Source organism: Rattus rattus, chromosome 4 (assembly GCF_011064425.1).
Source record: "Rattus rattus isolate New Zealand chromosome 4, Rrattus_CSIRO_v1, whole genome shotgun sequence".
Lineage (NCBI taxonomy): Eukaryota > Metazoa > Chordata > Mammalia > Rodentia > Muridae > Rattus > Rattus rattus.
In genome coordinates this window covers 133,297,715-133,311,119 of record NC_046157.1, presented here as the reverse complement: position 1 = coordinate 133,311,119, position 13,405 = coordinate 133,297,715, and the positions used below count along the sequence as shown (strand labels likewise).

Sequence of the window (13,405 nt, the reverse complement as noted above, 5' to 3'; positions counted from 1 at the left end):
AGTCTCCACCCTTCACCAAGGACTCTTAATAACTAATGGTTGGTTAATATGGAAGGAAGAGGCATTTTCTTCACTGGAATAGTCACTAGTGTGATGCCCTGGAATAGCCCTGCTCCTGGGAAAAAACAATAACGCTGGGACAAAAAGAAAGACATGAAAACATTAAAAGTAACATTTAAAGGAGCCACAGAAGAGGAAGGGTAGTAATTAAGAAGAGGAACTGATAGAGGGAGTGAGAAGAGAGGGCAATTTAATCAAAATACATTCTACACGGGTATGTAAATATTGTAATTAAGCTTTATTATGTATAATTACTATATGCTAATGGACATTTTACAAAATGAGAAACAGCAACCACTCTTTGAAAATATTAAAAGCAAGAGAACTTCTGATTAAATTTGAAAATTATAAATAAATAGACTAGACTCTATCCAGGAAAGCAGATCACCCATGTTGTCAGTCTCCACTCACAGAGAACAAGTGACTGTTGCTGGCCTAATTTTTACCTGTAGGTGGATATCTATATATATAGTCGTCCCTCCAAGTTTGAGGGATCATTGAAGAGGGGACAGGAAGAAACTAATAGCTGAAAGAAGAGAAAAGTGTCACGTAACAGTTTCCTCTGAGACTGAAACATTCCGTTCTGCAGGGAAGGTCCTAAAGCAGGAAGGTAAACAAGTCCAAATACTTGCAGGAAGTTCCTGAAACTGACCAGATTCTCCAGGCCCCTTCGTGCCAAGAGTAAATAAACTTAGCTGCAAAGAAGACTCTTGAGACCAGACCAGCTATCTAGAAGAGGCTTAGACCAGAGTCACTTGGAAGGGACACTCTCCAACCTGCTGAGCTGTCTGCAGACTATGTAGTAAGCTCTAGGTTCCCAGCTTTGTGAACTGTCACCCATGCTGGGAAGGGCTTTGGTGATGTAGCTGTCTTTCAGTCATTTCTGCTTCTGTACGTAACTCCTCACCCATATTTCTATTAAGTAATCCCTACAAAAGTCATTGGTTCACAAAAATAAGCAACTAAAGAAAAGATAAAGGTCTAAGTATGTGACAGCAATGAACAAAGTAGGAAAAACTGCACCCGGGACAGTGCCAGAGGTTAGCAGAGCTGAGTGGATGAAATGAACAGCTTCCAAAGAAGTAAGCCCCAGACAGACCTACTCCTTACAGAACCACACCAGTAGTTTGAAAATCCCCATAGTAAACACTGCCATTGCAGAGTACACAGTTTTTTACAGATACATTCTACCCAGTCTTCATAATATAGACAATCCCTGATTTGTACAAATTATTCCAGAAAGCAGAAGAGGAGAGAATGCACCTCAACTCATTTTATCATGTCTAGTGCCATCCTTTGCTAAAAAGTGGCAAAGTTCAGCAAAGAAGGATATCCACACTCCATCAGCATCAAAGAGTAACAACGACCCTGCCAGACACAACTAGTGAGTGTGGGTGGTGAGTGAACATTTGAAGTATTTTCTTTTCTTTCTTTCTTTTTTTTTTTTCCGGAGCTGGGGACCGAACCCAGGGCCTTGCGCTTCCTAGGCAAGCGCTCTACCACTGAGCTAAATCCCTAACCCCTTGAAGTATTTTCTATTAAAATATAGAACGCTTCAGTTAGCCTTATTATTAGGTCAGTGTACTATATCAGAGGCTTTTGTATTATCCATCTAAAAGCTACAATGCAAATATACTGTGCGAGCTAGGTTTTTCTGGGACCACCACGGACATCTGCTCTTTACCAAAAGGTGAGAAAGCATTCTTGCTTTCCAGATGGAAATAAAGTAGGCTTCCTGCTGTGAAAAGAGTTGCTCAAAGGGTGAGGGCTAACAAAAAGCAGTGCTTCAGAAGGACCTGGATCTCACACCTTTGACTTTAGTGCTCTTTTAGAACTCTACTATACCTAATGACAGTCAGGGCTAACAGAGCCTGTCCTAAGAGTCATGGAACTCTACACTTTGGTTCAATGGGTAAATGACCATGCCAACACTTCCGATGGCACTCCCAAATATCCAAACTATAGAACATAGTTTAAGATATGGAAACCTACTACTGTAGAAGTTTCCTAATATGTACAAAAGGAGTCCAAATGAAGTTATCATATAGTGGGGGAGACAATACCCCAACTAGACATCATATTCTACCAAATGAAACCCCCAGTATCAAGAATAGGTTACAACTTTTGGAGTTTTGGCTCAAGAGGTCTTACAGATCCTCCTGGACATTATAGGATATTGCCAATGTTATTGGTTATCCTTCTACAACCTGACAGGAAGACCCTATTGCTGAAAACAATGCATTGTGTAGGTTACTTACATTGCAGGCTTAGCAAGAAGCTGGGATCCTCCCATAACCAGAAAATTTGAAACTGATGTACAATACCTTGGGTGGAAAAAACAGACACATAGGCATTAATTAGTGAGGGGTTTCAAATGCATATCTAGACACTTTTGAAATCTTCTTCATGAACTTGAGAATGTTGTGTCACTGCCATTGGAGAAGACAACAGGCCGATGGATGCAGCAAGAAAGTGAGCAATGCAAGGTCAATAGGAATATTAACATAAAGGGATTTCAAAAGCACTGTGCCATTCAGACCTGCCTGGCAGGTGCCACTTGCTAACCTGCTGGAGAAAGCATGGTGAAACTGTAGGATTTTTAATGACAATTGAATCTTCATTTCAAGTTCTCCAATTAAGTCTTCAGAAAAGGAGTGGTGAAGGCTAAGAACACTTAGGGGGTGAGGGAGGCCGACATTAGAGCATCCTGATTAATGCTACCAGTGCTCTGGGGCAAGCAGAGGCAAGCTGCTCTGAGCAGGGACGCTCCATACACACTCCTGGGCTAGCAAGCAACTGATACGGACAGAGAGAGTTTTCCGAAAAAGGAGCCACTGTGGAGAGTCCTTCAAGATGCAAATTAGTTTTATTTATCCTACCGATAGGGAAACTAATCTGTTTCAAACAGTAGCCCAAGGCATCAAAAACTGCTTTTTAAAGCAAAAGGACAAAAGTAATAGAAAGAGAGATGGAGGTATAGTAGTAAACACAGGACAAAGACAGAAAACTGCACAGGTGAAACCTTCACACAAATAACAAAGCCTAATCGTACAAATAAATTAGTGTCAAGTTCTATCATCTATCAATTTTATGTTGGATGAGTTAGAAGAATAAAGCAAAGATATTTCTTCCTAGACAACGAATTCCAATAAAATTTTGCCTGAGGCTGAAGTCACTTAGACTAAGTCTGAAAGGAAAATACTAAGGTAATTGCGGGAGGCTATTTCAACTGGTGTGGGGAAAGGGCAACTTTAAATAATCTTTTGATTAGATTGCCTGTAGCCTTCGATAATAAACACATGTTCATTATTAGTCCTTGGGATATTTATAACCCAAGGAAAACACTGGCATGACAGGAACTCCCTGGCAACAGGTGTTTCTCGCTGACCCCAGGCTGTAACTCCGTGCAGCGCCTGGCACGTGCGGACACTGAGTCAGTTTCTGTCAGATGGTTGGAGATTAAATAAAGTGCATATAAAAACAACACACATTTCAGACCAACATCGTCACCTGGTCTACATTAAAATAACACTTAAATTAATACTTTAATCATGATACCAAAATACAAATCAAGAAAAAACAAGAAATACTTTAAGTTTACAAATATACTTGGTATATTTTTCTTACAAAACACGAACAGATCCTTGAGTAGACAACCATCCATGGTGCTATTCAGAAAGCACTGTTATGTTATATGTAGCTAGAGTGTCCCATCACACAGCAGTAACAAGCAGGCTCAGAACAGCTTCAATCTCACAGCTGCTCTGTAAATAAGTTTGTTCTTTATTTCCTCATATTTTGGTATAATTTACTTAAGTAAACAAAATAAGCAGGCTTAGGACAGAATATTGTGTGTTAATAAAGTATGCTATCCCTCACTGCTGGACATAGAAAGGAATATGAGAACTCATTGTCATTATTAGCCTTTCCCCCTTCAGGAGGAAAACTGATCTTGAGCACTGCAAAACTATCGCTGGCTAAGGTTAAACACTGCTTTTCAGTCCTACTGCCTAGCGGCACTGTCCCCGTCCACTCTTGTGATTGAGGAGTGGCTCCCCTTGCAAATTCCCCTTGCCGAGGCTGAACATGACCTCAGACTGATACTTGCTCTGTGTAACTGTCCAAGAAAAGACTCGAGTGCTTCATGATGACCAGGTTCCTGGCTTCCTTCATGCCCTGCAGGTAGCTGCTCAGTGAGGCTCCATGCTGCCCAATGAGGTAACACAACTTGCTGAACCGGCTGGCGACTTCCTGCAACAGCTGGACAGTGGTCACAGTGCCCAAATGTTCTGCAACAAAATGATAACACCATGAAAACCAAATGCTTTCTTACAAGTTTGCCCTTTCCGAGAATACTTATTCTGTTGAAATAAATTCTGATCTATGGAACCCAAACCACTTCCAAAATCGTTACAAAATCAACTCCAGTAATCCCTGAGATGGCTCAGTAGGTAAAAGTGCAAGCAGGAAGACCTGGGCTGCAACCTCAAGTGGGAAATGGATGTTGGAGACAAGAGGAGCCCAGGGCTTGTTGCCACCAGCCTAGCTAAAAACTGGTGAGCTCCAGATTCAGTATAAGACCCTGAATCAAAGGTGTAAGACAGATAGTGACAGAGAACTCTGGCTCAGTACACTCATGCATAGGCCACGCACAGCTCTGCACACATGTGCACATAGGCCACACCCACGACCTTGTCAATAGGAACTGTCAGGTCTCTGATTCAGCAGGTTTGATATTAGCTTCTCAGGATGAATGCTTCTCTTAAAAGTTTCCCAGGTGACTTTTTTTTTAAAAATAACAAACTGGAGACCCAATAAAACTAATACCTGTTAAGTTTTGAAAATAAGTAATATAAAACAGAGAGAAATGAATTATTTAATTTCACATAGTAGTAGTAATAAGGCAACAGCCAAGAATTAAACTCACTCCTACAAATAGATGTTGTTGTTTTTGGAGATGACTTTGAACTTACATATCCTCTGACTCACTCTCCCTCCCTCGAGCTAGGTTACAGGTATATGCTGCCATACCCTGTCCTATGCAGTGCTGGGAACTGACTCAGGGCCTCAGGCATGCCAGGAAAGCACTGTGGCAAGTAAGCTCCACCCCAGCTTGGCCTTAGCGCTTATTTAGCATCTTAAACTCTTTGCACTGGCTGCTGACCCAATTGACCCAGGGAGAAGCCCAACTCTTCAGCACCCGGGGAACCTACACTTCAGGTGGCCAAGGCAACTCTCAATTCTAGAGGGCAATGGTGGATTTTCTGACTTTCCCAGGCTGCAGTTCCTCATTTCTAGCAATGAGGCTGACGAGAATAACCAAGACCAACAGAGAAATCAAGACCCGTTCAGACAGTAGTCTCCCCTTTCTTCAGAACAACCCAGGAAGTACCTGCTGTATCTTTTTCTTGCCTAAATCCCGTAATTCCTGAGCCCACCCTAGGGAGATTTTACACAACAGGGGCTCTACAACCCTTACAAAGCAAACCAGATTACAAACAAAAAATGCAAATCCTCAGGGTATATGGGGACCGTATTCCCAAACCTGGTTACATTAGTCAGGAGTGGTGGTCCAAGCCTGTGGCTGCAGTACTGGGGAATGTGGAAAGGGAGTACAGGCATGTGGAAAGGGAGTTCAGTCATCTTTAGAGATTTGAAGGCTAACCAAGACTACATAAGACCCTAACTCAAAACTATAAAACAAAATCCAAATCAACAAAAGCAAATTGGACAGTAGGTATTTCCTATTAGAGACAATGAGCTCAGCACACAGGCCCACATTTCCTTACCGCGGTAAAACTGCTATACTGGACCATTAGCCTAAATCCTGAACCCTAGCAGTGGCTACAGGGTAAGAGAAGAAATCTCTGATTTCTGTACACAGGCCAAACCTAGAAAAACTGAAGGGCAGGCAGGGAAAGGTCGTTTTGCTGGCTGAGAGGGTTGTTTTTGAGACAGGGACGTATCATATAGCCCAGCTCCCAAACCTCACTATGTATGCTATGCTAATGTCCTAGAGACCCCAAAAACCCTAGACACAAGGATGGGGCAGCCCAGGGACTATGGGAACTTCTTCCTCTGCCTTACTGCATCATTTCCAATGCCTCTCTGTGACTGAATAAACAGCAACTTAATTGACTCACATATATGAATGATAGAATTCTAGCAAAAATTAGGGGGAAAAAATTCCTGGAAATTATACAGTGTGTAAGGACTCGGAGTCAGAAGTATTACTCAAGTCTAGTTCCTAGGGACAACTTTCCCAAAGAATCTACTTTTCTCTTCTGCCACATCTTCCAAAGCTCCAGTCTCTACAAGTATAGGAAGAAGGAGCTCAGGGGACTATGGAAACAGAGCTTGGGGCCTGGGAATGGGATGTGGGAGCAAACCATTACCACAGTTTCCTCAGAGCAAGGCACAGCGGTTCCTGCTTATGGTCCCAGGTAATGGTGAGACTGATGGTTTGAGGCCAGCCTGGGCCTTCAACAAACAAACCAACCAACCACGAAAAGGACAGGCATGGTAGTTTACACTGCAATCTCAGCAATTGGATGGTGGAGACAAAAGGATCAAGAGTTCAAGATCTTCCTCAGCTACATAGTGCATTGGGCCTAACCTGGGCTACAAGACACCCTGTCTAAAGCAAATGAGCAAACAGACAGATAAGCCTCTTGACAATGCAGAATCACAGCTAAACCAAGAGCCCTGGTAAGCTGGGGAGGCAGGCAGTGGAAGGTGTCAACTTACCCAGACTGAGAAGAGGCCTAAGTATCTGTGACTTGATTTCGCTTAGTTTTGAGTAAAACCGTCTTTCTGTGGTAGCCAACTCATGGAGGCTGGCGATGTATCCCATGATGTTCTTATCCACCAAGGCTAGGTAGCTATCTTTTCCTGCTGTCACTCTGCTGATATATCCAAGCTAAAACAGGTGGAAATAGAGAGCGAAGATAAAATATCATTCATAAACAGTGATCTGACATGTTGTATGGGTCACAGTGGCAGACAGGAACCTTTCAAAGGTTCGGATGCCCAGGAGCTGGTAAGCAGGTTATTAAACTGCCAATCGCTTACAAGTGCAGATTAACAACAGTGCATGTTAGAGCTCTTCTCGTTTGCTTTGGAGCTGCTGTATTCATACACCACTGTTCAATGTGAGTAACTGTACACACCCACTTCTATTCATCTCCAAGATACCTTAGACATACAAGACCCAAATGATAAGTTACACATCTCGGAGCCCTTTAATCCCAGCACTCTGGAGGCAGAGGAAGGCAGATCTCTGTGAGTTTGGGGCCAGGCTGGTCTACAGAGCGAGTTCTTGAGGGGCCAGTCAGAGTCACACAGAGAAAATCCTGTCTCAAAAAAGAAAAAAGAATGAAAACAAAAATTAAATAAAAGAAAAAGAAGAGCTAAATATCTCAAGCCTCACTTTACATGAACAAGATTAGTGAGGAGGAGGAGGAAGAAGAAGAGGAGGAGGAGCCCTGAGCCATATCGAGGCCTCTGCACTATCTCGTCTCTTGTAAGTGCCAACACGGGGCCAGATGTGATGGCTCAGGCCTATAATTCCAGCACTCAGAGGTGAAGCTGGAGGAATGCTGGCACCTCAAGGCCATCCTGGCTACACAGTGTGAGACCACACATCAAGAAAAAAAAAAAAAAAAAAAAAAAAAAAAGAGCTGGGGTGGTGCAATCCCAGACAGATAGAGGATCGAGGATGGATCTGAGGCTGGTCTTGAATGTGAGACTCTACTTCACAAATCAAATCAAGAAACAAAATAAGGAAAACACAGAAGTGCCTCAGGATACTGGCCTGGACAAAGAGTTTTCTGCATATGACCCTAAAACACAAGCGGCCAAGGAAAAGCTGACAAATGAGACTGTATTACACTAAAAGCTTTGGGGAGGCTCAGCAAAGTGAAGAGAATCTACAGGAGAAAATGCCTTTGAACTGCTTACCCAACAAAGGGGTAATGCACAGAGTATAAAAGAACTGACTAATCTCAGGAGCAAAAATTCCCAAATAATCCAATTAAAAAGTGGGAAAGTGACCTGAGTAGAATCTCCCAGAGGATACTCAAACAGCCTAAGAAAGAAACACTTAGGCTGGCCATTACCCAAAAGACAACAATAAAGTGCTTACAGAGAAAAAAAGAGGGCCCTATGCCTTGTTGATAGGAACTTAAAATAGTATGGCCAGGAAAGAAAACAGGATGGGGCCCTCAGCGAGACAAACAAACCTATAAAAAGAACTACTACACCCCAGCAACCCCACTACTCGGTTATTCCAACAGAGCAAAAACCAGTTTGTCAAGATGACATCTGTAGTCACACGCTACTCACAATGGCCAAGATAGAGAATCACATAGGCATCTCTTGGCAGAAATATGCATAAACAAAGTAATGTATATATAATGGAACACCATTCAGCCCCACGTGAGCTTTTGATATTTGTAATAACACGGGCAGGACTGAAGGGCAGAGAGTGAAACAGTCAGGTGCAGAGACACAAGGCATGGCCTCAGAAACTGACTAGAAAGCAGTAGTTACCAAAGGGAGCAAGGACAGAGGGACAGTGCGGGCAAGGACGAAGAGACAGTGAACGTGAGCAAGGGAACTGCAAGAAGGGAAGAAAATGTCTGATGTTGAATATGGTAGGATACGTATTAGGATGATGACAATAATCAGATAAAGAGCCAAGCATTGTGGCACATGCCTTTAATTTCAACACTTGGGAAACGGAGGCAGGAGGATGTACACAGTGAGCTCTGAGACAGCCAGGGCTATGTAGAGAGACCCTAGCTCACAAAACAAACAAAAGAATTAACTGAATATCTCAAGATAGCCAGTAGAAAAGAATTCTGAATGTTCCTACCACAAAAAGAATGTCTAAGGTGATGGACATGCCACTTACCCTGCTGTGGTCATTAACCATTGTACATATGTGATGAATGTCACGTGTAACCCACGACTGTCTATAGTTAGCATGTGCTAAGGTTCTTCTCTGCAAGGAACTTTTTTTTTACATTTGCCCTTCCTAGAATGAACAAAATTAGTTGATATCTTTATTCACATTTCTTCATTAAGTCGGGCAGGCAGGCTGTACACTGTGGCTATTAACTTTTCAAGGAAACTGGTGACATACACCAGAGCCTCATCCTTCATCTACACTGAAGTCTTCCAGAGGGCATGTGGTGACAGGCCAGCTACTGCCCAGGGCCAATCAGCACGCCACAAACAGACTACATGTAGGTCAAGAGCCAACGCTTGGCCAATGCTGCCCTTGGTAATAATTAAGGTCTTGTCTCAATACATTCAGAGCTTACTAACAAGAAAGCTGAGGACTAACTACAGCCCATACAACACTTTTCAATGAGAACAGAAAATCCAGAATGTACCAGCACTGAGGGCTATACCCCGTTGACATCCTCTATGAAGATGTGAGGAAAGCAGTATATAAGTAAACGAGGCAGGAATTAGAAAAGTAGACATGAATATGGACCTTCAAAAGAAAAAGCAGCAGCTAAGCTAGCAGAAATGAAAGCCAATGGGCCCCAAGGTAAGTCCTGCCAGCGACTTGTTGGGACCGTCTGTCTCTGTGAGCTCAGTTCAGAAGCCTCAAGTTAGTACTGTCCCCAATAGAAAGAACTCCTGATATAATTCACCTGAGGGCCCTGGGAGACTAGGTTCCAGTCCTAGCATGGCAAAAGAGAAATGAAGAAAAACAGCTCAGAGGGCAGGGTGTGGGAACTAGGGGTTAGTTCAGGAGGTGAGTTCTTGTCCAGTGCACACAAAGCCCTGAGTTCCAACCCCAGCATCACATCCAAAAGCAAGCAAACAGAAAGCACAGCCTTAGTATAAGGCCCCTAGAGTGCTGCCTCAACACTGTGTATAAAGTATGCACCGAGCAGAGCATGAGGGCACACACCAGGGATGGATCCCAGTTCCTCAGGAGAAGGAGGCAGAAGGTCTGCACAGCAAGTTCCAGGTCAGCCTGGGCTGCATGCTTGTCAAGACCTTGCCTCCGAAAGGTAACAAAACAGCATACGCAGACACAGAGGTGAACGGGGGACCCTACCCCATGGCCTCACATTACAGTATGGCACAAAGCAGACAAGAACATCACACCATTTTACATGGTGACAGGTGCCATGGGGAGAGTACAGCAGAGAAGGAGAAGAGGAGGGAAGAGTGAGAAGGGCTTTGCGCTTTACACATAGTCAGAGTGCTTAATCAAGGTAAGGGACATTATAATCACAGCAATATTCAAAGACTCTCCATGCTACAGAATGTGGGCCTTAGGATCCAATTCCTACTGGAGTTCACCTTACTACAGGAGAGAAGTACCGGAGTCTTTGTACCACTGGGATTCTCTGGCAGGGTGTCACCTTCTGCACGGTCCTGTCGGCCACTGTAATACAACCCAGGCTGGAAGTCTTCCGTATCCACTAAAAACAGGGAATAATCTTGGCCTGCAGCTATACTCCAGACTCCATTTTCATTGCTAACCTGAAATGACAGAAAGATACCGTCCATCCAAGGGAACCAAGGAGAACTCAAGTTGCACGGAACGGATTACTTAAGCCAGCATGAGGTAGTTAGCCATGACTGTGAGAGAGGACCTCTTCCAGCAATGTGCCCATCTACTGCAGAAGACAGCAAAAGAAAGATACCTCATGTTCAGCTTTTAAACTGACTCATAAAAATCTGAAAGAGTAGAATATGGAAAGGGAAAAGCACAGCTCCTGGTTTTTAACGTTGTTTTTGTAGGTGTTTATAACAGGCTATTTTACAATGAGGAGACTCTAGAGCCCTGCTCTAACAGTAACACCTAGAAAGTACCTTTGCCCATCCACATTCAGTCATGTGCCAAAAATCTACCTAAAAAGAAAAAAAAATCTAGATAATGAAAAGGCTAGATGTCATTATTGCCAACTACACCCTTAGATTCAGTTTCCCACTTGTAACTCACTATCTCTCTGATGCCAGTTCACTGTGCCAACTCCCAGGATGCTGAAACAGGCAGGACCCCTGAGAAGCCATCTACGTGGACCTAGACCAGTGGCTCTCAGAGAGTGGTCTTTGCAGCAGCAGCAGCAGGACCTGGAAACGTGTTAGAAATGCAAACTCTCAGCACAGATTACCCAGGAGGGATCCGGCTTTCAGGTGATCCAACAAACGCAAACAAATGCTTGAGAACCAAGCTCTGAACTGCTGGTTTTCAAACACTAGGACCCCCACGTCGTAATCTAGGAGCTTCCATCAAAAGGCAGTAGCCAGGGTTCTAGGTACCCTGCAATCTACCACTTACTATTATTCATCACTGTCTGTCTGATGCACAGCCTTCCTCAACAAGACTTCATTAAGAAAGTGTACAACAAAATACGGCCCCCAACCTCCAGCTTCCTTCAACCTCTATGCAGGTAAACCCTGTGCATCACCAGATGACTGTGAGTGTGCACACACTGCTACTACTTATGTCTCAGCTACTGTCTCTGGACATGGCACTCTGTTCTCAAGATCAAGTCATGCAAATAATGGACTTCCAGTTCATTGTGAGAAGAATGAATTAAAACATTTACAAGAATCACCAGTCTGTGCGTTTGAGATAGGGTCTCTGCTGTCTAACCTAGGCTGGCCTTGAACGCCCCCACTACCTAAGTACTGGATTTCAGGGGTATACTACCAACTCCAACCAAGGCCAACAAGCCAGCAAGTGTTGACTGCACAATCTCCAGTCAAAACAAATTCAGGAGGCTGGAGAGATGGCTCAGCTGTTACGTGCACTTGCAAAAGATCCAGAACCGGAATGATGGCTGACAACCATCTGCAAGCCCAGTTCCAGAGGATCTGAGACATGCATGCCATGCACTTACATACATACCCGTGCAAACCATTCACACACATAAAATAATTTTTAAAGAGGCTTACATAAGAGGTCCTACAGGTCCTACAGTGGCTCAGAGGACAAAGATGCTTGCCTCTAAAGCCTGGTGACCTGAACTCAATGCCAGAAAACCAAAACCAAAACAAACCAAAACAAACCGAAACAAAACACCCAACAACTTCAGAACTGGGCATGGTGGCACATAGCCAGGAGTAATGCCAGTAGTCTGGAGGCTGAAATAGGGGAATCAAGAATTTAAGGCCGGCCTGGGCTTTATGAGAGAATGTCTCAAAAAATCAAACCAAAACAAAAACTCTAACTCAAATCTCACTAGACTTTTAGCTCTCATAGATTAAGATGATTTCAAACCATCTGTGATCATCTCCAGACCACAAGAAACAAACAGATACACACCCCATTTCCAAACACAACCAACCTCCATGCTGTATTTTGTATACAAAGTTCTGAGACTAACCTTGTACCAAATTCCACAGTGCCAAGGCTAAGACAAGCCAGACTTTCAGGTCCTCTGACCCCATAGTACAGCATTTTCTTTGGTGAGATTTCCATTTGTTTGCCTTTTGTTACTCTGCTGGGAATGGAACTTGCAGCCTCAATGATCGCTGGGTGACTAGTCTAACAATGACCTCGAGCTCCAACCCTTTCTGGAGTATGTCTGAAATAGGCTCTCTGCATTGTCCAGGTTGCTCTGTAGCCCAGGCAGAACTTGAATTTCAATTCCCCTGCCTCAGTCTTCCCAGAGGCTGGGACTGCAGGCTTGTGCCACCAGGTCTAGCCCCAAAACCTTTCCCACATTAGTAGGGGTGCTTCTACTTTGTTTTTAAGATGACGGGGCAAGGAATCTTTGTGTTTAAGTAACAGGGGCTGGGATGCATATTGAGGAAATGCTATATGCTAAATGCCCAGCTGGAGAGATGGCTCAGCAGTTAGGAGTACAGACTGAGCATGTACAGACCACCTAAGAACCCATGCCCAAGCTCACAGTTCCCTGTAAGTCAAACGCTGGGACATCAGATGCCCCTGTTGGCCTTTGTGGGTACCCATTATATATTCACAATTAAAATTTTCTAATTTAAAAGGAAACATTTACTACTGAAACTAGAAACAGTAACTTAACATTCCCCAATGTTTTCTTCAGTCTTTTCCCTGGAGTGGAATTGAGCTCAGGTAAGGAAGAGTCAGCACTGTGGGCCTTAAGCAGAGATGCATGCATTTTGGCTATTTGAACCACATTCCCAAAATTAAGGCAGCTACCCCCTCCTCATATTCTCTATTACTCTCAGCAGGGAGTCTGTCCTGGACAGGGAAAGGCAGCTCTAGTACCATATCCCATTCTGATGTGCTCCTGCCTCACACCATCCTGCCTCTCAACAGCATAGCAGGAACCAGCACTACTGGTTGGTTGTATACAGGCCTTTCTTCAAGGTGTTAGAGCAA

General features: G+C 43.7%; 1 protein-coding gene across 2 annotated transcripts in view; it reads right to left on the bottom strand.

The window, feature by feature from the left end:
• Positions 1-13,405, bottom strand: part of Als2 (alsin Rho guanine nucleotide exchange factor ALS2) — a 72,393-nt gene that overhangs the window by 28,596 nt on the left and 30,392 nt on the right. The window contains exons 9-12 of one of the 2 annotated variants that reach the window (XM_032901150.1): positions 10,387-10,569; positions 6,808-6,979; positions 4,169-4,349; positions 2,319-2,384 (exon numbers count right to left, since the gene is read on the bottom strand). In XM_032901150.1, the coding sequence (XP_032757041.1) occupies positions 2,319-2,384; positions 4,169-4,349; positions 6,808-6,979; positions 10,387-10,569 (602 nt within the window). Of the gene's footprint in view, positions 1-2,318; positions 2,385-4,168; positions 4,350-6,807; positions 6,980-10,386; positions 10,570-10,610; positions 11,164-13,405 lie in introns of those variants that run through there. The other variant, XM_032901149.1, reaches the window with a different exon arrangement.